Here is a 26,216-nt window from a genome sequence, read left to right as displayed (position 1 = left end):
TCGTTCTCTTACATGGAAAATCAGTTCTTATCTTCATTTATTGTCAACTGATTTTTTTACCTTGTTACCCTGTTATGTTACTTCATGAGATGTTATGCTAACAACTACACAGAAAAATTAATGTGTGATTGTTCCTCCGTTACAAAATTAAACGATTAAAAGCCGGCGTCTCAAGGCCCTGAGAATCAATGTTAACAAACCTCTTAAGTGCTCTGAAGCCTTCTGTATTCATTGTTGCCGTTATCATTAATATAATTACGTTTTTTTAAGGGAATATATCTTAGCACTCAGAGATTTACTCTTTTCATCAATCGTACCCTTAATCCTCTTGTTATCAACACACTGGATGTTGTAATGTTGTTATGGACAACGCCTTTGTGTTCCAGGTACTGTAAAGCGAAGAGCAAGTCCATGGCCACAGCAAACAGAGCGTCAAGGTTGAGAACAAATTTACGGTTTTTCAAATACTCGTCCAGCGAAGTGCTTGAGGTGAAGTCGTAGCACAATAAACTGCGTTCAGAAGAAAATACCACTTTTAAGGTTTGGATACGAAATATTATTGAAATTCCTTGAAACTAAATTTGCATCTAACTATTCAGTGACTAGCGCTTGATAAGTGAACGAATATGAAGAAATAGCTGCAGTTCAGAAGAAATGATCCACAAACGACATTGAAAGGACGAATTAGTAACTAACAGCTTGATTGCTTTAAAGTAAATTTGCAAGATTTCGGCCATCCTTTTTTAAATTTGATAGTATGCACTCACCAACAACCCTAAACCTAACCAGTAACGCTAACACTAATTGCATTAGTAAACCTATCCCTGATTAAAACATTTAGTGAGTGGGTATCATGTGGCCATAACGCGGTGCAGACAAACTGTTAACTACCATTAATTTATTGATGTTTGAGCATGACAGAAAATTAAAAAAAGTCATAGGGTCCTATCGCGAGTTAAACTGTTTACAATTCTCTTCATTTCTAGACCTGATTTTAATCGAGCCACTGACGAGAAACGAAAATCTGGCCATATTTAAGTGGCTAAGAAGAATAAGAGAAAATAAATTATTAAAAAAATGGAGTTTCACTTACAATGAACTTTTCGTGAGCTGAGGAAATCCCTTTCGATTGTAATTTAATGCACACTCCTCAGCTAGAAAGAAAAATAAAAAAACATGGCGGTAATTAACTGCTGACAACTCTATAGCTAGAATAAAGTAGGACAACACCACGCAACTCTATCTAGACCGGGGAGGGGGTGATGACGTCATATGACGCGGTAATTAAGTCATGATTGCTAAATGGAGGCCATCTTGGAGCCGCCATCGTGGATTTCTGGATTTCTCAAAACTTCGGGGAAAGCGCCTAAACTAAACCAACACCTGAGCTAACAACATAAACGTTACAGGACCGGGAGAAAAATATTTTTTTCTCCAACTTAAAAAGGGATTGTCTATTTTCTGAAGACTAACAAGAAAGAAACAAAGTGCAGCTTTTATTGTAGTATTTTGTTGATATCCAATTATTACCTTTTTAAATTATAATTTTATGTATAGCAGTGTAGCTATTTTATCCTTTTATCTTTTATCATTGTTAAAGTAATGTCTGTAAATTTTATTTATTTTATTCATATCTATTTATATATTTTATACAGGGCCGTTCTTAAGACCACTTTTGTGAGAACGCACCCCGTTTAATTATTATTATTATTATTATTATTATTATTATTATTATTATTATTATTGCGTTTGCGCAAATATCAAAAAAAGAGTTCATGTTCACAGTTGCCGCAGGCAGAATACCCTTTCCCTCCGGTCTAGATTGGGTTAACCATCTCTATTATTTCTAGAGAACTGAAGACAACCACAAGATCAGGATCGAAACCGCGGTCTTGCCCGACCATTGCCTGAAATGTTGCAGAATTAACTAACGGCCGAAGGACTCCTAGAGTGACGAGAATGCCTACACAGCAGAATTGCGTAATCAAATATGGCGTAATCAAAACACAGGGGAAATAATAGGCTCCCGCAACACAAACCTCAAAGTTACAGAGCGGAGCAAAACGAAAACAAAAGCACAACAGTAGCTATTAAAAGAGGACTTAAACCCTTAATTTAAAGCATTGCATAGCTTTCAAAGAAGCTACAATAATATGCTAAAGAAAGGATCAAAAGACAGATAGCCATGATATGAAACACAACATCTGGAAAGAAAACGAATAAATTATTAATATTACACCGCCGATAACCAAAACATCTTGCCACTAAAACAAATAGCCGGGCCCGGCAATACAAAAGCTGCCAGGTAGTGATTATCATACGGTTAAAAGCTTATCCTTACATACTGTCATCGAACCGCGCACTGAAATGAAACAGCAAGAAGCCTAATGAACAATAGTAAGTAAACAAAGCGCATAACCCAGGTACGAACTTTGAGATCTAAAAAAAACTCCAGCCACAGTTAAACACATGGCTTTGTTCAGTTACAATCAAGCAATCTTCCAAACCATAAATGGCGTTCAATTAGTATTAAAGAAGAAAATCCAGCACTAAAAGAAACTTCTACAGGGAACACCGCTCATTACCATTACCATATTCAACAGCATTTCCGCGGAGAGCGAAACTATCTCACTTAGCGCTTGTGCTTTTGACTCCTCGATATGAGTTTCCCTGAAGACCCCAGATGAGAACAACAACAAAGGCGCGTAATGCTTCTTGGTTGAGCGTGCTTCTTTAAACGTGTCAAATCGTCAAAAGTCACGTTCTTTAATATCTAATCTGAATCTTCAAATGTTTAATCAAAAGTTTCTATTATATCTTATTCTATAATTATGTTCTATTATGGATGTGAAGACCTTAGCTTTAAACATACTTCTACAATGCCAGAAGTATTTGAGGATATTTGGATGTCCATTTCCTGTGTTAAGTTCCTTTACTAGTTCTGCCTCCCTCCTCCAGTCGTCCTCCATTCCCTTCGAGAAATGTTTTATCAGCCGTACTCCATTTCCAGCCCAAGCAACAACAAAAGCCTAGAAAATAAAGGACCGCTGTGGTTGTGAGAACCTCAAACAATGTAAGCAACCTAAACATTTCTTTGTTCCTAAGTTAAAACAAATTGGAAAGCTCATTTCGGAAGTACTCGGCCATAGTAATGCTGGTTCATTTTAGAAACCCAAAAAACCTTCTGTATTGGCAGCAATCTTGAAATAATTGTCCACTAACACTGCAGTGTACTAAAACTGCTGATAACTGTTTCTGGGCATAGATAGACTGACTGGGTCGGAATTGATTGCAACGAAAAAAAAGTTAACTTTTATCACGTTCTCCGATTTTCGTTTCCACAAATATACCAGATAATATCATAATTTGTTTTGTTTTAAAGTTGCAAGAATTACGTTGATTTCTTTCGCGTGATGTTCTAGAATTATTTCGTAATTATGTTAAGATATTTTAACACAGACTTAACTAAAGAAGGTAAAATCTGCCTGTTGGTTGAACCGCAGTTTACGTAGGTGATGTTTAGTTCATCCGATAATAGCTTTATTTTCTTCACACAAATGATTCTTGATGCGTGTTGAGTAGGCTGTGTCACTGACCGAAAAATACATATAAATATTATAACTTCGGAAGTATAAAAGTTTGACAAGGAGACTTAGAGGATAGACACTTTTCCTTTGAGGGCCGCAGCGAGAATTGATGACATCATATGACGTGGTCATGATTGCCAAATGGCGTCCATCTTGGATCCGCCATCATGGCTTTCTGGATTTCCCCAAAACTTCGGAAAAGTGCAGAAATTGAACGAAAGTAATCAAAACCACTAAAGGAACGCTAATATGAGCTAAAAACCATTAAAAGAGGGATTTTCTGGGATTTTTCTGAAAAAACGTCCTGTCAAAAATGTGTTGCCATGGTAACATTAAACTAAATTTACGGTAACCGACCACTTCAAGTTTTCTTTCAGGTAAATTTCTGAAAACTTCCTCAAGATTCAGGGGGTTTGCTTAACTATTAAAAAAGTTATTCAGATTGAAAACCGTCGCGAGCAGAATCCCCCCTCCCCCGGTTCAAGTAGGTGTTTTCTGCAGTCGTTGCCTGCATTCCGAAGGATGTTCTCGCACTATCTGCGTGTTCCCTATCCTCAGTAAACTATCTTCAGCTGAGGGATTTAATATATCACTGAAGAAGATATTTAGGAACGCTGAAAATGGTTACAGAAAGTACCCACCCGGCCCTGGCTCCCACAAGTCTCCCGTACCTCAGTTGTTGAGCATCCGCACTAGTAATTGACTCCAGCTAGGAGAACTCGAATTTTTGTTTTCCGAGTATGCCTGTGTCACTAATCATGACTGAAAGAAATACATCTATCAATGTCAAAATTTTTTCCGACAAGTTGAATCTTTTGCTACACTGACAATGCCCTCAAAATTAATGTTCATTCTGGTAAATTGAGCTACAGTAAAAGAAGTGTACACACGGAATACGCTAACTCTAGATCATGGTCATCGCAATTGACTTACCACTGAGGACGATGTCTCTACTGAAAATATGTTTGGCACTTCCATCAGCTGCAAATCCGACTTAGGTCCCACGCATTCCGATAGGTCATCTGATGTTCCCGTTGAAGTGCTTGGTATTGGTAATGGGTTTACACTTGTTGCTAGTGTCTTTTGCGAATCACTTAGGACAGCAACGTTTCGACGGTGCAGTCTGCCTTCCCTTGTTGCTAAAATTAAACAACACGCAGACAAAACAGCGTTTTTGCAACGGGGAAGATATTAAAAGCAATTTTCATAGCAGCTAGTCGGTCGGTCATAAAACGAACGCTAGAATGTTTCAAATACACTATGATAGATAGTAACTGACATCAGGTCTAAGACAATTTGTACAAGTTCTTAAAACTACGCGCTCACAATACTAATAAATGGGCTCAAGAGCTATTTATTTATTTTCAGGGTAGAGTAATATCGGCGGAACATCATTTAACTAAATTATTAGTGCCCGAGGGGAGTGAGGTGCTCCCTCATAGTTGCTATGGTTAGTATGACGTTACCTCAGTTGCACTGTTTAGATTAGCATTGGGTTGTGAAACTCCCAATGATGTTTTTTCTAGGAGTTATGAGGTAATTTGTAGAAGTCCTTCTTCTTTTGGATAGTTTTCTTGCAGAGAGAGGCTCATTATTGTTATTATGAGCCCGCGGGGAGCCCTATTATTGCTATTATGATGTTGATTTATCAATATTGCTGGTTGCTTTTAACTAAACAGTGAATGTCAAGCTAAACCTACTTTTCTTTTTACTTTTTAACACGGAACATAATAATTTCCTCCTGATTCGCATGGAGGCAAGAATAGTAGCTAGGTATTGGTTGAGCACTCCTTTCCTTCTGTGTCTTGTTGGTTCCTTCATTTGTGTCACAATGACAATTTGACTTTAACCCCGTTTGTTTGTGCCAAACATACATGGAAATAAAGTGTCCGCTTGAAAGGAAATCCCAAAAGGTTAATTTGGACCGCGTCTTCCAAGAAACAGCAAAACATTATTTGTGTTGGAAGCTAAAAACGTAGATCGGCCCGAGGCCGGATGGATTTGTTTGATTGCAAGACGGGTCATTCATGGCGACCATTAGCGCTTTCATTGCACGACGGCGTTTTACAACAAACGATCAAGGCAAACAACGGTAAGCTTCTTATGGGAGAAAGGAACAGGTCAAATTTAGTGGAAGAAATTGTTTTGAAAGTCCTCCCGACTTTGGACACACATTGGCTATTTTTATTGATAAGTGTTGTGTGATTTGAGAGCGAGCGGTAGACAGTTTCACAGCACAGGCTAATCAATTGATTAATTGAAGCCTACAATTTGGTTAAATTGTTGTTTTGTTTACACCGACATTAACTTAACTTGTTTTTTGTTGCTGTTGTTGTTTTGTTTTGTTTTTGTTTTGTTTTTTTTTTATCTTATTACATGTTCATAGCAATCACCCAGTTTCATTTTTTTTTTTTTTTGCTAAGAAACAATTGAATTCTCGTTGTCGTTGCTGTTGTTGTTGTGCTTACGCTGGAGCAAGTGCTTTTACTCCGGCGGAAGACTATTGTTTCGAAGTACCTCGATTTTTTAGGAAACTTTTGCCCTATTTGCTATAAACACGTAATAAAAATGAGTCTTCAATGAGAATCAAGGATCGAGTACAGTACAGTGTAGTAGAATCCCACTAACTCTAGCTCGGTTAACTCGAACTCCCCGAAATAAACTCGAACAAAATGCGATTTCCCCTACATGGATTTGAACCATTATTTAGTCATTTACTATCAGTTAACTCGAACTTCCCGCTATTAAACTAGAACTAATTTTACTTTCCCTTGACTTAAATTTACCCCAATAATTCGAAGTTTATTTTAAAAATGACTAGGTTGGCGAAGTTCAACTGAATGTCAGAACATAGGTTTAACATGTTTAATCTTCATTAATACGGTGATTGAAATGTATGAAAATGTCCTTCAGACTACACCCAGCCAAAACTAACCCCGCAAAGTCAAACTACTTTTTGTTTTCTTTTGCAGTTTCAGTTAGCGGGATACTACTATAGTTTCAAGTTTTCACAAATTGAACTCGTCGCGCAATTAATTCTACTCGGCCACGTGCGATTATATGTATATTAATTATCAGAGTTATCATACCTCCTTTTTTAACAGAACACGTTCATTTTTCTATGGAATAAACTGATATGTTGGTTTTTATTTAAAATGTTAGAACTTTAGAGATTAAAAGGCCGATCACAAAGAACTGAATGTGCACAAGGCCGACCTCAGGTGATAAAAATCATTTTTTCGTTCACTTAATGTGTCAAAAATTCAAAAGGACTAAGAGTCCCCTGACGACTTCTTGAAATTTGCAACATTTATATAATCATTACGTAACTGTCAAAGTTCATGTTACAGAAATTCTCAGCTGCGTGTGATCGCTCTCGCGATGCTTTTTTATCACACACGTTGTTTTTAAAATTGATCCTTAACCCCTAAAGAAAAGCATTCTCGTATGTTTATGAAAAGGTGTAAAACAAACCTGGGGTTCTGTTTGACCGTTGTAGTAGCTCGTCTATCATACTGCACAATGAATCTCTCTTTTGACCAATTTTTTTTCTCACGAGCGGAGCGGAGAATGTGTAAAGTATGGGGTTAATAGACGAGTTCACCGGGAGAACAAACACGGCAATCCACACGTAAGCTTGTTTTTCAGGATCATGAAATTTCCCGAGTAGAGATAGAAGCCCGATAACAATCACAGGCATCCAGCACAGGAAATCAGTTTGGATAATGAACACCATTCTTCGCGCCATTTGAGATTCTCTGTTCATGTTTGTTGACCTCACCTGTTTTGAAATGGCCTTAACCGTGAAGAACATAACTATGTATGCAGTGAGAATGTAGATAAACGAAGCAAAGTTAAGTGCAATGAAAATACCGACGGCGTATTCCCAGCCAGCTTGTCTTTCTGTTGAAAGTTGAAGAGGAAGGCAGACGGCTGATTTTCCATAAAATCCGATATTGCGTTTACTGTCGTAGAAGTAATGCAAACCAAGGGTTGGAATAACTGACATCATTATTCCAAAAAACCATATTCCACCAACAACACTATAAGCAGTTTTGCGGTTCATTCGCCTGACTCTAAATTGGAAGACAATACAGATGAGTCTATCAGTTGTGATGAGGGTCAACATAAGTACAGAGACCTCGCTTGATACCATTGACAGGACTCCAGTAACTGCACATAACGTGCCGGATCTCCAGTTATTATCATGTTTAAAATATTCACCTTGCCACTGTACGTCTTTGATTGCAATGATCAGAAGATACACACCCATCAGCAGATTTGAAATCGCCAGGTTTGTCAATAGAAAAGAGTGTACTTTGTTGTCTTCATTCACAATCACCCTCATTAAGATGACGAAGAGATTACCAATAAGAGCAGAAAGTCCCAGAATCCAGACGCAAACTTGAACACCCCTGTTTTTCATTAGGTCCGAACAGCTGGAAAACTCGTCTTTGGGTGAATGGCAACGAACACCGGGCACTGCTTTCTTAGCATAACAACAAAGCATAAACTCATCGAGATGTCTAAACAATGAAAATAAAGAAGTCAATAAAACTTTTATGATTAGCTGATACGAAAACGAAAACAATATTTAATAAAACTATTTTATCCGAAAGCTTATCTCATCAATCAGAACTGTGATTTAGATATGTAGCATGTGACTGTATAGTTAACAAATTGCAAATTGCTATTTACATGCATTAACTTAAACTGTAAAGATAAATACACTGTAGGCAGAAGACACTTCACTGATTTCGACAAGATGTACACTTGTAATTATTCTGACTTACATTTCCTTGAGACTTTGAAGTCCACTGAAAACGTCTGGTGGAAGGTTTTTCATACTGACAGAGTTATTTTGAAGATTTCTAAAATTAACAAGTGCAATCTACAATTAATACAGATCGTCCCTTTTTGTATCTTAAAGAGGGCTAAATTAGAATAAATGTGATGGAAGATTTTAAACCTGGTGAATAAATGAGAACGATGTATTATTCAAAAAGTGACAAAGGCAAAAAAAAAAAAAAACACGTTTTTGTCCCTGGACATTCTTTGTATTGGAAAGTGAATAATTTTCTAATAACGAAGCTCGAGGTTAACTCTGAGCTTAGGAGATTAAATAACGCCCACTAACAAATATCCGTGTATATTTGAAATGCAATCAAAGGTTAATGTATGGATTATTCCTGAAATATTTTACTTAAAATTCATGTAGGATGATGAGCCAAAGCGCACATGGAAAATTAACTAATTAGCTAATACTTTTAAATTTTTCATCAATTCGTCGATGTCCTCGCCCGCTCTAACAGCAACGTGCTTTTCTCTCTTCAAGCTTGCAAATAATTTTTCGCAAATATTCAAGCAGTTGTAGTTTGAAGACAGAAGACTATTTATAGATCATAATAATCGTCACCATTTCGTGCAGTACTTTTGTTGCCATAATTCAACTTACAACTTCTGCAGGGAGGAAAGTCCAGCAAATGTCTTTGAAGACAACTTCTGAATCCTGTTGTCATTAAGGTACCTTTTAAGAAAAGGAGGCATGTTATTATTCCAGGAGTGCGCTTTGGAGATGACAGATACCCGAGGTGCGTAGCGCTTCATAGGCTATAATTATTCCATATTCAACATACGCCTAAAGGATAATTGATCTTTCATTCTTCAAGAAAGACCAGAAGAAGTTTTAATAAAAAAAGAGTTGCTATTTTTCGAGCATGGTGATAATGCGTAATATATCCTATAGCAGGTAAGCCAATCAAAATCTGGAATATCATTATCCAATCATCATGTTTTTTCTTATTAAAATAACAACTAATTCGTTGGATGAAAAGGTGATATCAGTCCTTAACACTGAAGAAGGAACTTCTATTGGTAATATTTGATGATGTGGAACAACCGTTGAATGTATTATTAAAACACATGCACTGCTTTATACACAAGTTTTGGGATAAATTTAGCAATATGGTTTTTTGTTTCCTTGTATTTGTGACGTCTGATGAAGAGTAGTTTCTGAAACAGAACTGAGATAGTCACTGAATATCTGCTGGCATTTGACTTACAGTATTTTAAGCTTCGATAAGCCAATGAACACTTCATCAGGTAGTTCTTCCAAAAGATTCTCTTGAAGATATCTAAATTTAAAACAAATGAACGTTTTAAGAAGACAGAGAACACAAGCATGACTAAAATGTGGCAAAACACGGCGAACACGGCTTTGTTTCACTTACAGATGTTTCAAATTTCTTGTGTTATTAAATGCAACCTGATCAATCCTGCTAATCCGGTTCTCTCTGAGGCTCCTTCGAGGATAAAATAAAACAAAACAGAAAATTTAAATACTGAAAAACTGCTTTCTTGATCAATAGCAGTACTGAGATTGGCCGGATAATGATCAAAAAGAGGTAGAAAATTAATCCAAAAAAGAGTATAGTTTCTAATTTCAAAGCCACGTGCTCAAACTCTTTTCTTAACTCAGTACATGGATATGATATTTAAATTTACTTGGACTTCGATGTTGACTTTCCTAATATCTACAGTCTCTCTCTTGTGAAGATCAGACATCTGCAACTTACAATGTCGTTAACGAGGTTAGTGACACAAGAGAAGTAGATGAAATATGTGTAATCAGATTGGAGCTGCAGTCCCTGAAAACAAAATAAAACAGTTAGTCAAGCCACGCAAAATTATATTTAATGGTCACGAGGGTGAAACAATTATGAAATATGCTTACATTTCTGTCAGCAGTTTATATCTCGAAAAACATGCATACATTTATAAACTGAGTTGTAGGTCCGCAAACATACGACAAACGACTACCAAAGAGCTAACAAAAATGGTAATATCAACAATCACTTTGCTGAATACCATAGTCATTCAGAAACTAACTACATAATGAACTGGGACTTCCCTATGCGGGTTACCTACAGTACCGACTACCACCAACGAATTGCCCTGCAAGGAAAGCTGTTTTAGTTACAAAATATCACGACTTATTGACGACATTAACAATTCAGGCAATCAACAGACAAAGCGATTAATTTCATAAATAATAGGCGAACAGACATTTGACAAACAAAAAACGGATTGACACGCAACATTACTTTTTAACGTCCTTGCGGCCAACAATGTTATGGCTTAACCAATTGACGGCCAATAAGATCAACCAGAGACCTAAAATCATCTACTGCAGGTTTTACACAGTTCGCTTGCCTTTGACGATATAGCCTCCGCACAGATTGTCTAGATGTCAGTTAATGCCATCCAAAACAGTCCCCCTCAGGACTGTAGTTACCCGGCTGATTGTAATTTACTACATAATGATTTCCTCTACGTCTTTCAAGTATAAAACCTTAGTTGAGCCTTCCAATTGGTTAGTAGTTTGGTAAGCGGACTGCATAGGCTCGATTAACGTCGGATTACAGTTTCAAATTTTAACGTTGCTTACATCATATCACTGGAGAGTCTAGCTCCCGGCTAGCTTAATAGCTGAGTTGCATTGTGGGAACGCTTCACAGGTGCTGTATAGTATGGTTTGAATCCTGTTCAAGCTTGATTCGTTCTTACGGTGTTGTTTTCAACTGCCGATATTGCTTATTCGTAATAATTCAGAATTATACTTACAAAGTCTGTAAACTGTACAAATTATCCAAAATACCGTGAGACAGGGTGGAAATAAAATTCATGCCAAGCTTTCTAGAATAAAGTATAAGAAAGAGGGTTGTAAACTATCGCAAAAGAAGAAATGTATAAAAGCCACACAAAATGGATTTTTTTTTATGATAACGACTTATTTTATTCTAAATATCTTGAAGCAGCACGAAATGTAAAGTATGATTCCTAAATGGTTTGCGCGGGAATTTTAAAGAGAAAAGTCGACACCTTTCAATAGTAAGAAGTAATTACGGTTATTACTGATCCCCACTAAACAGGGAATGCGAGGTAACAGGAGCGTTACCCTTTACGTTTTGTTAGTCTCCTAATACCAAGTAGATTGTACCAGAAAAATATCCACCAGCATGGAGAGAGGTAATGCAGAACAAAGGTTTCTTTCATTTTAGGCCTAATTGAACACGACGGGAGAGTAAGAGGAGTCCAGGGTTCTCTCAAAACAATTATTAGACACTTGGAAGTTATAAAAATGAGCCACTCATTGTATTCAGGAGAATTTTCTCTCATAATTTCCTGTAACGTTCGATCACGTGTATGATTACTGACTAAGAGAGAAACTGAGGCAGAAGCAAGAAAATCTTGCGGAACACTGGAAATTGTTGCGAAATATTGTTTTATGCAGTGTGATGACCAAATGATGTTTAAACCAAAGACCTAATGAAACGCGATCTAACCAATCAGGGTCTCAAAGAGGGGTCTTTGTTTCACTGGAAATCCGAAAATTTTGATGTGTAACCAAGTCCATATAATGCGAACGCACAAATGTAAGTACTCCATGTGGAGCTATTCCAGTTTTCCACTCCAACCGATTGGGAAGGAAATCGCCGTCTTTTTTAACAAAAGTTCAATCTCCATTTTTTTTTTCTCCTTGCCACATCATCATGTAAGTTTTTTAAACTAATGAGATGCAAGCTTGGAACGAATGGAAAAAAATCCTTTCCATTTGACACGGATAGCTCTGGAATTTTTCCAATCTAACAATTTGATAAATTGAAAGTACCCCCGTCAAAAATGATGATCCTGGCTAAATGGGGGCCTGGAGTAAAGCCATGGAGCCATAGAGCCCCAATTATTCTATCTTGTACCCATGGATCCCTGAGTATTTTGGCCCTTTACCATGGGCCCTTATTTAAATAAACCCCTTGGAACCTGTAGAACATCTCGAAGGTGATTGGACGTGTGAAAACTTAGCGGCTTCAGCACTCTCTGAAATTATGTGAATATTTCAAAATCGACAGTTGAGCTGTATGTTGCATTACAGAACTTTTACTTACAAAGTTTCCAGTGTAGAGGCATTGGGAAATGTTCCTCTTTCTGTTCTGAAAATGAGATTTTCACTCAGATCCCTGAAAAGATTAAAATAAAATTTTAAGCAGTTACATATTGACACTCTGCTGAAGTTTGACTTTTGACAAGATATCCAATGTAATTTAACCCTGTCTAGACCGGAATGGGGAGAGGAGGGTGGGAAGGATTGTCCTCGCGCCGACTTGGAATGTCCATAATTTAAATGTTTATATATGTTTTTTTTAATTTTGAAGTAAATTTAATTCAACTTTGTGAATTTTTCATACATTTAACTGGCAACAATATGATGACGCAGTTCAATGCTCATTAAATTTGGCAGCATGGCAACCAAATATGTTTTATTGGTTGTGAATATTTTCCGATCAATTTAGTCGGTTTTTCATGAGTTTGGGAAATTCAGAAATCCAAGATGGCTGAGGTTTAGCAACAAAAACGTTTGTTTTTCCCACTTCGCATCACGTCATCACTTCCCGTTCCCGACCCATGTTATCATCCTCCAAGTGCCAATGTCATAGCTTTAATTAAATTCTGGGAGTTATGGAGGATAGCGGAGCCTTAACTCCCCGGCAACAGAAGCCTAAAGAAAGACCGGTCTAAATGTAGTCAATCATTATTACTAATGAAAATACATGTGATAAATATTTGTATTGCACTTTTTTACAAAAAAAATTATCAGAAGCACGTAACAGTCTAAATACGAAAATAATATTAATATATCCTATACATTAAAAGCTAATCAGTTCAGTTAAAAATATATATATTAAATTCAAGGGACGATTTAAAATGCTCGAGGATTCCTGGTTTATACATTCTGACCAGAAAGGCATTATCACTGAAAGATGGTAGCATTTTACCTCGAGGATGGTCTCGTGGAATGCCATTGTTGGAACACAACTGGAAGGTAGATTGTTTCCTAATTGACATCAGATTGCTAATATACTGAGGTGACCGACCGGACAACGATTGTGTCATGATCATGCCAAATGTTTCTTTATTCTAATAACATATTGACTGTTCAGTGTAAACCAAGTAAATACGCATGTCTTGTACTTACAAGTACTTCAACTTTGAAAGGCCAGAAAATGTTTTCCTTTGCAGGTAGGAAATTTTGTTTCTCTGGAAGAATCTATGGAAAGAAACGATTTGTGTTAAACTGGCTTCAAGCATTGTTCGATAAGGCGTCTAAGAGAAAATGGCTAAGAGAAAAACTATATACATGTGTTTGCTATAACTTCTAATAGATATTATAATTGTTTAAGTTAACAGAGAGAGGGGGCCGAAGAAATTGAGGTGAGAGTGCTAGAGCAACCCCCCCCCCCCCCTCCCCATATACATGTATCTGCTATAACTTCTACTAAATAGTTACCAAATTAACATTTAAGTCAAGTAACATGTAACTAAGTATACCGTTAGCTATGTTATTCCAAGTTCGGAAATCGTTTATCGAATAGTTACATTTTAAAAACCAGGCATAGTTTAATTGCCCATAGAGAAATTGAGAAATAATTTAACCTATGTACTTGGATCTCATTGCGAGTTTTATAACTAGGTATTAATGTCAATTCGTCAAAATCTTAACCATTCTGTAAACAGCCCTACTTAATGGGGCCTGGGTGTAAAGAAAATTGCCTCCAGGTAAGAAATGCAAAAACTTTTAACACACAGATCATAAGCCAAAACAGGCTTGCGTAGCCTGCATAGCAAGCGTTCCTGTACGAACGAAGTTTTCCGCATTCTGGCCGCGCGAAAATTGAGGCGAGAGCAAAAAATCGGCGGACGGGGGTGGGAGTGGAGAGGCAAGGGATTTTGAAAAACCCGTTCGTCCACGAACGGGGCTCCTGATTGGTGCGGTGTGGTCACCTTGAGTGACAGGTTTGACAAGTAGCTATCAAATTTTCGCGAAGATCAAAATAGTGGAACATGTGGAAGATTTTGAAACGTGTTTGAACGAAGTTATATCGGAGCTGAGCGAAGTGGGGCTTTCTTTTAATTGAAAACGGAACAAGAAAGGGCAATGCGCCATCTTTTTAACGGCAAAGATTTAATGGCCGTATTGCCAACAGGATTCGGCGAGAGTTTAATTTTTCAGTTGTTTGTTATGATGTGTGGAGTGCGAAGTATAAAAAAGCAAGGAGGTACAGAATACCCCAGTATTATTCTCCATTGCAAAGCATAATTTAATCCGGTTCATTCAAGAGCAAAATACTTTCGGATTTAGTGTAGCTAGCCACTTCTTCTGAAACATTTTTTTTCAGTGCTTTCACAACTTCTGGCTTAAGTTCTTTTTGTTTGAGTATGGTACTTGCGGCCGCTTGCCAATCCTTGGTACACAATTGCCGCACTATATTTGTTTAGTTTGCTCCTCGTGAGGAATTCTTGTTGTAACTTGGCCGGTAGAATTAACGATCACTACTTTAACTTGAAGTGTCCCATCAATTGGTAAATCGTCGATGTTCAACTTCGATTCGACACAATTCTTAGCATCCTGATCAGCTGTGGTTGCAAATTGTTAAAACTTCCGAGAAGCTTTCTGTGAGACGGGACTAGGAGAGTTGACATGAACAGTCTTGTGAAAAGGACTGCTGCCCGGTGGCGTTTCGAGCAACCGCTTGGATACGTTAATTTTCTGCTTTGGTGGGATTTTGCAAGCAGCCTGACCACCTATCGAATTCTGCACAAGTTCCTATAGTGTCCCCAAATTTCTAATTTTGCAAGGATTGCACACACGCTCAGAAAATAACTTGGTGTTTTCCACTTTAAGTCCAACCGCTCTACAAGTATCGGCAACGATTTTCCCGTATGAATCTTTTCTTTTCGATGGTTAGAAAATATTCTCAGAAGAAATATAACCAGGTTTAGATACTGTTCCAAATTTTACCCTGTAATTGCTCTGACAAACTCTGCAGCGATCGCTTGGAGTTTCCCGCGACTCCGACATCACAACTTACAGTATTTCGGGGGTTTGACAAGTTGGTTGAAGCGTTTTATTTTTCTATATCCGGTAATCTGTAATTGGCCAATTTGTTGACAAGCTGTCAATCAGCAAATGAAATCAACCTTGACAAATCGGTGGGCGTTTTTCAAAATCGTGGGGTATGCGGCAAGCGTTCCCTCGCCTCCCCACTCCCACCCAAATTTTCGCGCGGCCAGAATGCGGAAAAATTCGTTCGTACGGGAACGCTTACTACGCAAGCGCATTCTTACGCAAAACAGTAACCGAGTAGGAAAAGGAATGGCGCGGTGCTAAAAGCGCTCCCTTCAATATCCTGCTTGGCTTCGAAATTCCTGTATGATGTAACATGTGAATTGCATAGGCGGATCCATAAAATTCAGAGTGAGGGGCCGAAGAAATTGAGGCGAGAGCGCAAGAGCCCCCTCACCCAACCCCTTCCCCCCTCCATCGCTTTGAACAATTCGTAGAGATTCGGCATTTTGGGAGAATTTTTGACCAGAGGTTAAGCCTTTAAAAGAAAGACTTAAAAAGAGGATTATTTACAATGTAAAAGGATTGACTGCATAATACCGTTCGAAAGACGCTTACAAAAACTTTCTTAATGTACAACAAAAAGGTGGGGCGCGTTTTCCCATCTTCACAAAAAACAGAAATTTTTCGTTAAGATTTTTAAAATTAGCCACTGTCTACTGAAGATATGACACTGAAAATTTCAATTTACCTTCTCAATTAAAATTATTCCAATAGTTACATATAATTGTCTTACATTGCAGCTGCGTTGGAAGGAAGTTTTGCGGGTACAGCAGTCAGTTCTTGGCCTTTCTTAACAGTGATTACCATTTCTCGGCCATTGGATGAAATGGGATTACACTCACAGCTGGAGGGACAGTCTTTAAGAGAAGAAAAATAAAAAGTGCATAATGTGAAAACTAACATCATTCAGCTTTTGCTTTCACTGCTAAGCTCTGTCTAGTGGCCTGAGACAGCTGTGCTGCGGAAGTACAGACAATCCAAGACTGGTATTCAAAGCATCCAATGATGAATCATGCAAGAGAAATCGCTAATTGTCCTTTACATTTCACAAGCTAAGAAAGTTATCCGTAGAACTTCTCCTTTAAATTCTTTTTTTTTTTCCACTGGTACAACTGATTGTAAAATTAAAAATCACACCGCAATTTGAGAGAATTCGCCAACCAATCATGTTTGATTTGCATCCAAACAACCTTTTTCATTCCGTAGCTGTTGTGTAAGTAACCAGACAATCCAACGATAACTTAGCGGATCTTAGCGGTCTTAATCAAGTGTAATCCCATTAATTTCCTTTCGAGTATCTTTCTTCCTACCTATGTCATAGGTGCACTCTGTTTGGCCAGCCTCTGCGAAAGGAAATATGCAAATAAGTCATCATCATACAATCAACGCATGCAAATTAAGCAGAACGTACGGCTCATCCAAGCTGATGTCCGTCATGAGTGCTAAGTCTTGCCGTTGTTGCAGTCATCGCTTGGTCCAAAACGCACACCGTAACTTGGACACAAATTGTAAACGTGATATATTTCGTTACCAATTGCTGGATAAATAAAAAATCCAACCACGTAGCAAATTTAGGGTTCTGAAAGTTTTGGCTCTCTCTTTCCTTTCTTTCCCCTGGACCTGGCTATGATTTGTTGGTACAACCCATTGTTACATGCGGCGCATGTGCAATGTAGGTCGATACTAGTAATGCTTTAATGCCTGTACGGTTTTGTTAGTTTTTAAGTGGTATCTGTGTCTTATCACCACTTATGGAAATGTTGGTCGGAGTACAGATACGGTAAGAACAGTCAGTTTCTCGGCTCTTCCTAACGCTCTGTTTACTTTTTGAGGGAGAAGCAGATTTGATAGAGGCAGTGGTAGGCACGCACATGCCTGATTGTATTAGGAGTCCTACCTTTCTCTGAAGTGTAATATAGTTTCATCCCAGACCTTGTGACTTTGCCATTGCTGACAAACTTTATATCCATTACATTTGAAGATGACACGAGAAAAGCGGGAAATCGTTGCCCACAATATCTTCCAATTTTTCTCCTTCTCTTTGCCGGTCCGCTGTAAACTTCTATAAAGTCGTTATAGCAAGAGGGGTGATCTTCTAACTGAAACTCCAAGAATCGCAGTTTAATGATGTTTCCACGTGGAACATGGATTGTCCAGAGGCAGCTAGTAAGAGGTGGATAGTAACCAGGGTAGAATGGGGAGAAAATGAAGCCTGACGAATTGGTAAATTTTCTGTTGCATTCTGGCGAAAAAACGATGAAACTCAACATGAATTAAGTATTTTGATTTGCAAACAATAGTTTATATGGTAAACACCATGGTATTTTTAAATTCGATTTTAAAAATCTGACAGGAAAACGCTTTAAAGCGAGGAAGGAAACCAACAACAAATATTCCAGTTCTACACTAAAGTACAGTCAACATTGCTAGCTTAACATTAAAATCATTATTAAACGGAAGTATATACACTACTAACCAGCCAAGTTTTTGACGGGACTTTAAAGAATACATTGTTATTTTTATATATATTTTTTTTATAACTTCCTCTAAAATGAAGTTGCAAACCAGACCTTGTTCTACAAAAACAAACCATCTTCGTTTACGTGTAATAAATCAAAATATTCAGTCAATGCTTTGCTATAAGTGAACCAGTGTTATGATATCCTTTTTTTTTTTTTTTTTTTTTTTTTTTTGTACCTTGTGTTGCTCTGAAGGGAAATGGATGGCAATATCCCGGAATGGTGTGAACACCTCTGACGCTCACATAACCAGGTTCATTTCCCAAATCGGCTTCAAAGAAAACCTGTAGAAAAACGTTAAAAACATGTTTTATGCAACTTTATTTAACGCTGAATCGAAAAACACGCATATTTCATTTTGACAAATTTTTGTCACCAGATAAAGCAGACGAAAGCTATACTTTTTACCGATGAAAGACGACTAGCGCGTAAAATACTTAAATGTTACGTGAAATTGTATCTGGCAGAAATAAGCTTAGAAAAGTAAAAATGAAAATGGGTTTTTCTTTAATTTAAGAATTGTAGTCTGGAGATCGAACATAATCATATTGGCTAACTAACCGGAGAAAATTTGGCAGGCACCACATTTTTTTTTTTCGCGATGTCTTAGAATTCTAAACCTCTTTCCTTAAAAAGAAATGGCATTAGGGTAGAGGTAACCATAACTATAACTGGTCACTACCAGGCTCTATATCGCTATCGTCTATAGAGGAAATGGTTAGGAAATGAAACTGCGCATGAAAATTTCCACAAAGTTAACGTTAGCGGGAAAATACAAGGTAGAGTTATCAACTATGTTAGCTTCGGTCAGACTCAGAGGTTAGCGACCAAGGAAGATTTAAATGGAAACTCGGCTTAGGTTAGACAAGCACACTGGGGATTTCTGAAACTCCAAACCAAGCTTTTTAATTACTCCGGCTGCATAGATTATAAAAATACCAAGGAGTACTTAGCACAAAGAAAGCTAATTATTATCCTTACCCTGTATTTTGCTACACTCGGTACTGCTATTCTTCCATATTTCCACATCCCATCAGTGTTGTTTGATTCGTTCGCTACCCACATTAATCTCCTTGTGTGGTGTGGCAGGTGTAACGTTTGGTAAAGACGAAGGACCCGTCTTCCAGAGCCATACATGAGATATCTGAATCGCACGCAGACAGAGTGACCTGTATAGAATCGCTCGTATAGTGGACTTTTAAATACAGATGTTTCAGATGACTGGGAGTTACTGTTACTGGATACCATGTAGCGATAGCCTATTTAGAGAAATACAAATACAAAAGCAAGAATTGTTGTGATACGGAAGCCAATATTTAGTAAGGACGCACTGTACTTGATAAGAAAATAACATTATTAAAGCAGTGCCTGAGCACAAGGTCCCTTTGTATGAATTTATGACGTGGTGAAATTTTCGTTATAATTATGGGCTGAAACGTAACCATGCTAGATATAGAATATTAGCGAATCTACGCATTTTTATGCGTAAATGTGAGATTTTAGGACAGCTTAAATGTTTATAGGTATTGAGACTATTCATTATATTATGTCCAATTAGCCCAAGCGAGAGTTGATCCCGTGATCAAGTCATCAGTACAAAGGGCAACAGGGTTTCGGTTGTTTTCTGTTCAATCTTTTCTTCTCACAATCCTACTTAATTCTCTCCTGTTTACATAAAAGGTAAAAGTCTTCACGTAAACTTTACAACATAGTTTTACTTCATGTCATAATTTCGAGCTACCCACCTTCGTTGTCAATACACCATGCCGGTTTTTGAACGTTCACATCTCCAACAATATTATTCTTGAAACGCGACCAAGATATGATGGGAGTTAGAAGGTTCACACCACACCCTTGTGACATCCATTTTATGGCACTGCTATCTAGGTATTTGTTAAAGATGTTTACGTAGCTGATCAATCCGATGAATTGGCCAGCCCTGTGATCAACTTTTGTCTGTTCCTCTGTTACTCCAATTATAAACTCACCCCTTCCTGTAGGCGATAAGTATCAATATTCGTTACTTTTTTTTGGTATTGATACGATTTGAAAAGATGAACAGGGGAAGTAACTCAATGCGCATAAGCTTTTTACTCAGTAAACAAAGTACATTTATTCTTGTCCCACGCCATAGTGAAATCAAAGGACGACGAAATGACTTTCTAACATTTTTTTTTTGTCTAAGTTTCATAAATCATAAACAGATCGCCCAGTCGACGAAATAAACTAATTTGGACGTATGCATGGTTACACTTCATCTTTCCCACTAACAATTCATTGGGAGTTACCTAAAAGCCAGAGTTCGGAATACAAAAATTGAAAATTCTTCGACACGAAAATTTCAACGAAGGTTAAAGTCAACTGGAAAACAATTTTTATCGCTCTTAAAAAATTACGTAAACAGTTAGGAGCCCAGTGAAATTTTCAAAAGTTTGCTTCAGATTTCAATTGCTGCTGTGGCGTTTATTCTAAGGCAGTCCCTTTTAAAACGTAAAACTTTAAAACAGTTCGTTTGCTCATTACTTTGTCGACGTTTCTCTCTTAGGAGAAAAAACATCCGTCGAGCTTAAACTAAGCTGCACGAAAGATCACAACAAGAAAAGCAAGAGCGCACTGGAGTACAGGCACCCGAGTCTTTAACAAAAATCGTGTTTCGAGACAAACATTTGTGAATAAATTTGATCTGGCACGTATAGTCAATGTCCATCTTATAATGTAGTGGCCATTAGTACTTTATGCCGCCTGGATGATTTCATTTAAACAAAACTAATTGACCTTCGCAGCCAAGGAATGTTTTTGTGTCTCAACGTTTGGCAGTTACTTGATTAATACTAGCTTTGAACAGTTTTAACGCTATTGTATTTTCAATATTTTCCACTAGAAATACAAATAAAAGAAAAAGAATCCAAAAACAAAAAAGTCAACAATCAAAACTCTTAAGAGCGGCTGCCTGTAAGAAGCGAGAACTGCAAGCATTTCAGGGACCACTTGGTCGAATTTCCGATATTTTGTCTGAAGTTACGTTTGGATTAACTATTTTCCAAAATAATATTTTCAAGTTCCAATATATTTTATTTTTAGAGGGTGTTTACATGCTGCCGGCGCGGCTTTCCTTCCAGTATAAGTTCACTCCAGTTCCCTCTTGTGGCTCTGTAATTCGTTTACATGACACCAGCACAAAATTTCATGCGGGAGCGAGTCATACCAGTGCGAGTTCACCCCGGTAAATGTACTAGAGCGAGATTTTAATTCCGGTACGAAAACTTATTCCCATGTCATGTAAACGCATTACGGCCGTTCGCTCAAGCATCCCGAGAGTAGATCCCGAGAGTATGTAACGGGTAGCGCATGTGCAGTCTTCAATTCAATATGGCGTCACAATCACGTCGGTCGACATGAAGTGTCCCTTCTTGTAAACACGGTTTAAAGTCACAATGTCATACCGGTATCGGAGAAAAACTTTTGATTTAGTGAAAATAAGGATTGTTTTTAAGACCATTTTGGTGGTGTACACAAACCGTCATGCTTTCGAAACCAGCCAGCGAGTTTGGAATGTTTGTTTTCTTAATTTTCTTGTGGGATAGTTGGTCTAGGTTTGTGTAAAGTTTAAAGTTAAGTAAATCACATACCAGGAATAGCTTCTCCGTCAGAAAAACCACTTCCTGACAGAGCTGACTTGTCATTGTAGATAGTAATTTTTCCTCCATTAGAAGCCCAAACCAAACAAATATGATGCCAAGTGCCGTCGTTTGCCTTTGAACTCGTTCTTGTCCTAGATGAAACCAAATAAAAAGGATATAATATAATAACCATTATTGACATTCCTCAAGATGTTGCCTTCAAGTTTCGCTAATATACTGTATACTTCAGTGCTGCTTGAAATGAAGTAAATGGGAGTTTTTAACCTAATAGATAATTACAGTGTTTTTTTCAGGTATGTGCAGCATGTTCCACGTGTTTTTGGCACCGCCACAGTTGTGAATACGCTGCCTAGTTAGGAATGTAACACTTTTGTCTTGAAATCCTCTTCCCCTAATCCTACTAGAACTGTTGGTAAGTCTTCCAATTGACTTTGTAACCCTAAATAAATTTAATGTTCACATTCTAATATTGTTGTATCCTTTTTTTCCTCAGTAGGCCCCTCAAAGCAACGGTGAAGAAACGAAACAACGGTAGAAGCAGGACTCTTGGACAGTTAATACGCTGACACGCAAAGAATATAAACTATCCAAGAGTCCTATGCGGCACAGACGTTACACAACCTAACAATGAATTCCACTTACGAAGTTTGCTTGCCAACAAAAACGTAGAATCCTCTGTAGTCCAAGAGTCCAATGGCAGTGATAATCTTCCCGTTATTTTCATATCGTACTCTGTACCATATAGGAGTGCCTGCACTAGTTTTGTCTGATGTTTTCATCCAGAAACAAATGGTAAACTCAGTGAGATCGGGTAGATCAGTGATGTTCACATAGGCAGTGTGATTCTCAGCAAACTCTAGCTGATAATTGCTTTCCATCGAAGGACCTGTACGAAGTTAGAGTTTACTGATGCTGTTCAACATTTGTAGTGTGCTTTTGCTTTAATCTAAACCAAGGAAGACCCTTTTTTCAAATTACCACTAATTAAAATGAGAAAGTAACAGATGGTTAGTAGGTTAAATTAGGTGAAAGAGATAAATTACAGTTCTGTGTATGATCATAAATGTACATTAAACCGAACACACTTACATAAATAAATATACATTAAGCTATAGTAGTAATGGTACATACTTATGATCATATAATTTGATTTTTTTTTTGTTGTTGTTGTTGTTGTTCTTTTCCTTGCTTCATCCGTTGTTTAATCCTTAATCCGTAGCGTTGGTATAAAATTATACCATGCGTATTGCCGTAATTTGAAAGAAGTGTGATGGATTATTTTTAACCTTGCAATCGCTTCCATCCTTTCTTTTGTAAGTAGGAGTTGACTTGATTGGTTGAACTTTCCATTTCTTGTTTCATTACTTGTCTCCAAGGTGAAACTTCCTGGTTAGAGTTAACCCATCCACATAATCCTTCGCGAAATTCCAAACAGCCATCGTTTACTGCAAAAGTATACATTTCCCAACAAAATAAGTAGAATATCATTCACACAAAAATAGGAACCATCTGTACAATCACGTCCAGGTAAAAGATAAGAATCTGAAGTATCTAACACGTAAGGAACTAAATTATGCCATTCACATCCATAAAATAGGAATACACGAAAGGAAAGGTAGAATTTGACTAATATAATAATTGATGAACAAAGCCACCAAAAATGGATATGAAGATGAATGATGAATGACGGAAGAAGGGACGAACGGTCAGATGGACGGACGGACAGACAGACGGACGGACGGACGGATGGATGGATGGATGGATGGATGGACGTGAAATATATTGTAATGACTACGTGAAATGTTTTTCTCGTAAGACCTCCTAAAGTAACATTAATTACCAGCACAAGTTCGCCGCCTTTGATTCTGTTGGTTGTTCGATGTCTCTTTGCACCACAAATGTTGGTTGTCCTCGCTAGTACACGTGTTATGTTGGATATTTTTGTACACGAATGGAAAATCGCAGCAACCTCCAGCAGTGGTTCGCCGTATCGGGCACAACGCACGTGTCGAGCCTGGGACAAAAAAAAAATTATTAGTCGCATCAATCAAATTCTTTAACTTTGAAAAATGGCCCCTTTTAACATATTCTGTGAGTTAGGCGGTTCAGAATAGATTATGTTCTACCGGTTCCACAGTTATTGTTAGGTTAATGTATATGCCTCTTACCATGGGGTGGATTTTCTACTAATTTTGCACTTTGGGTGAAGCCAAATTCGAAGTGATCTCTGGAATTTATTCCGTCTTTTCTTCACCGATTTTAATATTGAATTTCAAGCACTGTTACCGAAACATACCACCATTGTGAGGGGGATGAGAGTGGGAGGGAGTGGCGGAATGCGAATTTTTGTAAAAAGCCTACGGTTTTTGTTGTTGTTTTGTTTAGTTTGGTTTGTTTACTTCTTTCTTTCCTTCCAGCGTTTACATCGACTTCTGACAAAGGCGTAATGTTACTTAATGAGCATTGAACTACTGACAATCTGCCATTGTCACTTGACAAAACCATACTTTTCCAAAAAAATGCTGTAGCCTTCTGGTCAAACCATCCAATCAAAATACAAGACATATGGTTAGTAGAGCAGTCAGCCGTCATAAAACAAACGTGATTCTTGATAACTCCTCCTTTTTACAGCTGCTGCATTTTAATTAGCCGGTTGGATCGGAAGCCGTTGTAAAGCTGTCATAAAGAAGTCCAAACGTTTACAAAAACCTCAACGGCGTCTAGGCCCCACCACGGTTAAAATGAAAACTTACTATATAAAGTAAACGCTTCAGCCGGTTTAAGGGGGCGCAAAAACACTGCCAGGTCTCTAAGATAACCATGGAGTACTTCTTTGGTGTCTTTTTTGTAGCCAAGCTCATACATTGTGTGGTTGGTTGGATTAAGGTCAATGTCTGGTTCTCTAAGGTTGGAATCCTTTTCACCGGATTTTTTTCCGTCTAAGTACAGTGTCCCTTTAGGGGGACTGCGATTCCAAACGAAGACCATGTGGGTCCAGACATTTGGAGAAATTTGTCTATGAAAGATTTACAAAGGAAAAATAGTAAGTGTCATCAAACTTGCCATTGAATGTAAGTCTAGTTAGTCCGTCTTTATAATACATTCCTCAACTTTAAATGTGCTGTGTTTTACTGTATGTTGTTCTAGATAACAATAGATTTATGGTTGTGCCTGGGTGATCTCTTTATTTTCAAAAGAGCATTGCAGCATCAGCAATGGAAAGCAAGAGCGTGGAATACTCAAGCAGAGTTGTCTCAAGTAAAACGCTGAGTTATATAAACAGTTGACTAAAATTATCTTCGACCTTGCAATCTGCCGTCCTATGTCTTTCAAGTTCACTCTTTCTTTGGCATATAATCCCGTTTCCTTCAAATTTAAAGACTGTCTACCAAGATGCAACGCGTGCGTTTGTTATTGTTTTTGTTCCGTAAACAGAACTATGAGTAATGGCGGTTCAAGTTGATCTCGAAGTGCAGGGATCGAACGATTTAAAAGAAGTTCAAATTTCGGTGAGAGAGCAACCACTTCCAAGAATCAAAAATTATGGTATCGTAGAAAGTTTAGTGTCAGGGCGAAACGATTAGAAATCTTGCAATAAGGTAACTCCGATGTTCGGATTTTCGGTGAAAAGATTGCAGAGCAGGAAAGAATCGCAAGACCCTGGGAATTAACATGTGCAGCCGAACAGGACTTACTGCAAGTGTAAGTCCGCTTGCAAGACCAAGCAAAAGAATGGTACCAATCGCGGTTGTCCCTGCCAAACCGCTAATTTGCTCTCTGTGCTAACGCTATGCAAATATGGAACTTCAAGGAAACTATGTGCGGACACGCTGAGATCATAGGTTATGTCTTCTTACTTCGCAGTTGTTTTCTTGATCTTTTACGTTTGTTTGTAAAAGAAACCAGGTTATTCTAAAACATTTTTATTATGCCGTTAATTTTGTAACGTTATGAAATTGTAACTCGTGAACGATTACCAAAAACTCGAAAATGCCAGGCAAGAGAAAGAGGTGTGAAAATGTTTTATCGTAAATTGCAGCGCGTCACTGTACGATCCTGCGCAATCTTTTGAATGAACATATGCATTTTCTCTCCTTTTTAAAACACACGAAGATTGTTTGTATTGGTGTTGAACTGTGGCCGAGGAAGTCTCGATCATATAAGTAGCTAGAAACTACACAAGGAATGGGTTGTAAACAAAGATTTCAGTGTCACGTAATGCAATAAAACTAGCAAATTCGCTTTCAGTCACCTCGATGTATCCCAGTTGCTGCGAAGCAATTCACTAAGATATATCACTTTCAAGTCCTCGGATCTCCTAGGTCTTCCACTGGATTTCTCGAGTCCGCCATTGACACAATCTTGATCATCCAACGGCTTAATCGATAAAACAATCAAAACCGTTGAAAATTTCCGATTCAGAACAAAATATCCACTTTCCGAAAAAGAGTTATATTAAGAGCAATTCTCCAGGAAAGTGAAGCAAAGTTGGAAATGAAAAATT

General features: G+C 37.8%; 1 protein-coding gene across 1 annotated transcript in view; it reads right to left on the bottom strand.

Annotated features, from left to right (window-relative positions):
* Window positions 1-26,216, bottom strand: part of LOC146489717 (uncharacterized) — a 73,610-nt gene that overhangs the window by 1,750 nt on the left and 45,644 nt on the right. Inside the window, exons 31-54 of the mRNA XM_085104140.1 lie at window positions 24,466-24,728; window positions 23,553-23,726; window positions 22,999-23,157; window positions 22,355-22,598; window positions 21,701-21,843; window positions 19,817-20,065; window positions 19,053-19,330; window positions 18,250-18,355; window positions 17,450-17,794; window positions 16,863-16,895; window positions 16,286-16,409; window positions 13,621-13,692; window positions 12,533-12,604; window positions 11,211-11,282; window positions 10,163-10,234; window positions 9,818-9,889; window positions 9,650-9,721; window positions 9,043-9,114; window positions 8,381-8,458; window positions 7,062-8,113; window positions 4,521-4,726; window positions 2,873-3,029; window positions 1,094-1,154; window positions 318-510 (exon numbers count right to left, since the gene is read on the bottom strand). Of these exons, the coding sequence (XP_084960266.1) occupies window positions 318-510; window positions 1,094-1,154; window positions 2,873-3,029; window positions 4,521-4,726; window positions 7,062-8,113; window positions 8,381-8,458; window positions 9,043-9,114; window positions 9,650-9,721; window positions 9,818-9,889; window positions 10,163-10,234; window positions 11,211-11,282; window positions 12,533-12,604; window positions 13,621-13,692; window positions 16,286-16,409; window positions 16,863-16,895; window positions 17,450-17,794; window positions 18,250-18,355; window positions 19,053-19,330; window positions 19,817-20,065; window positions 21,701-21,843; window positions 22,355-22,598; window positions 22,999-23,157; window positions 23,553-23,726; window positions 24,466-24,728 (4,369 nt within the window). The remainder of the gene's footprint in view (window positions 1-317; window positions 511-1,093; window positions 1,155-2,872; window positions 3,030-4,520; window positions 4,727-7,061; window positions 8,114-8,380; window positions 8,459-9,042; window positions 9,115-9,649; window positions 9,722-9,817; window positions 9,890-10,162; window positions 10,235-11,210; window positions 11,283-12,532; window positions 12,605-13,620; window positions 13,693-16,285; window positions 16,410-16,862; window positions 16,896-17,449; window positions 17,795-18,249; window positions 18,356-19,052; window positions 19,331-19,816; window positions 20,066-21,700; window positions 21,844-22,354; window positions 22,599-22,998; window positions 23,158-23,552; window positions 23,727-24,465; window positions 24,729-26,216) is intronic.

Source organism: Pavona decussata, unplaced genomic scaffold, assembly GCF_977016875.1.
Source record: "Pavona decussata unplaced genomic scaffold, jaPavDecu1.1 SCAFFOLD_4, whole genome shotgun sequence".
In the NCBI taxonomy this organism is placed as follows: Eukaryota; Metazoa; Cnidaria; class Anthozoa; order Scleractinia; family Agariciidae; genus Pavona; species Pavona decussata.
Note: the sequence above shows the minus strand (reverse complement) of the source record. Positions and strands in the feature narration are given on the sequence as shown.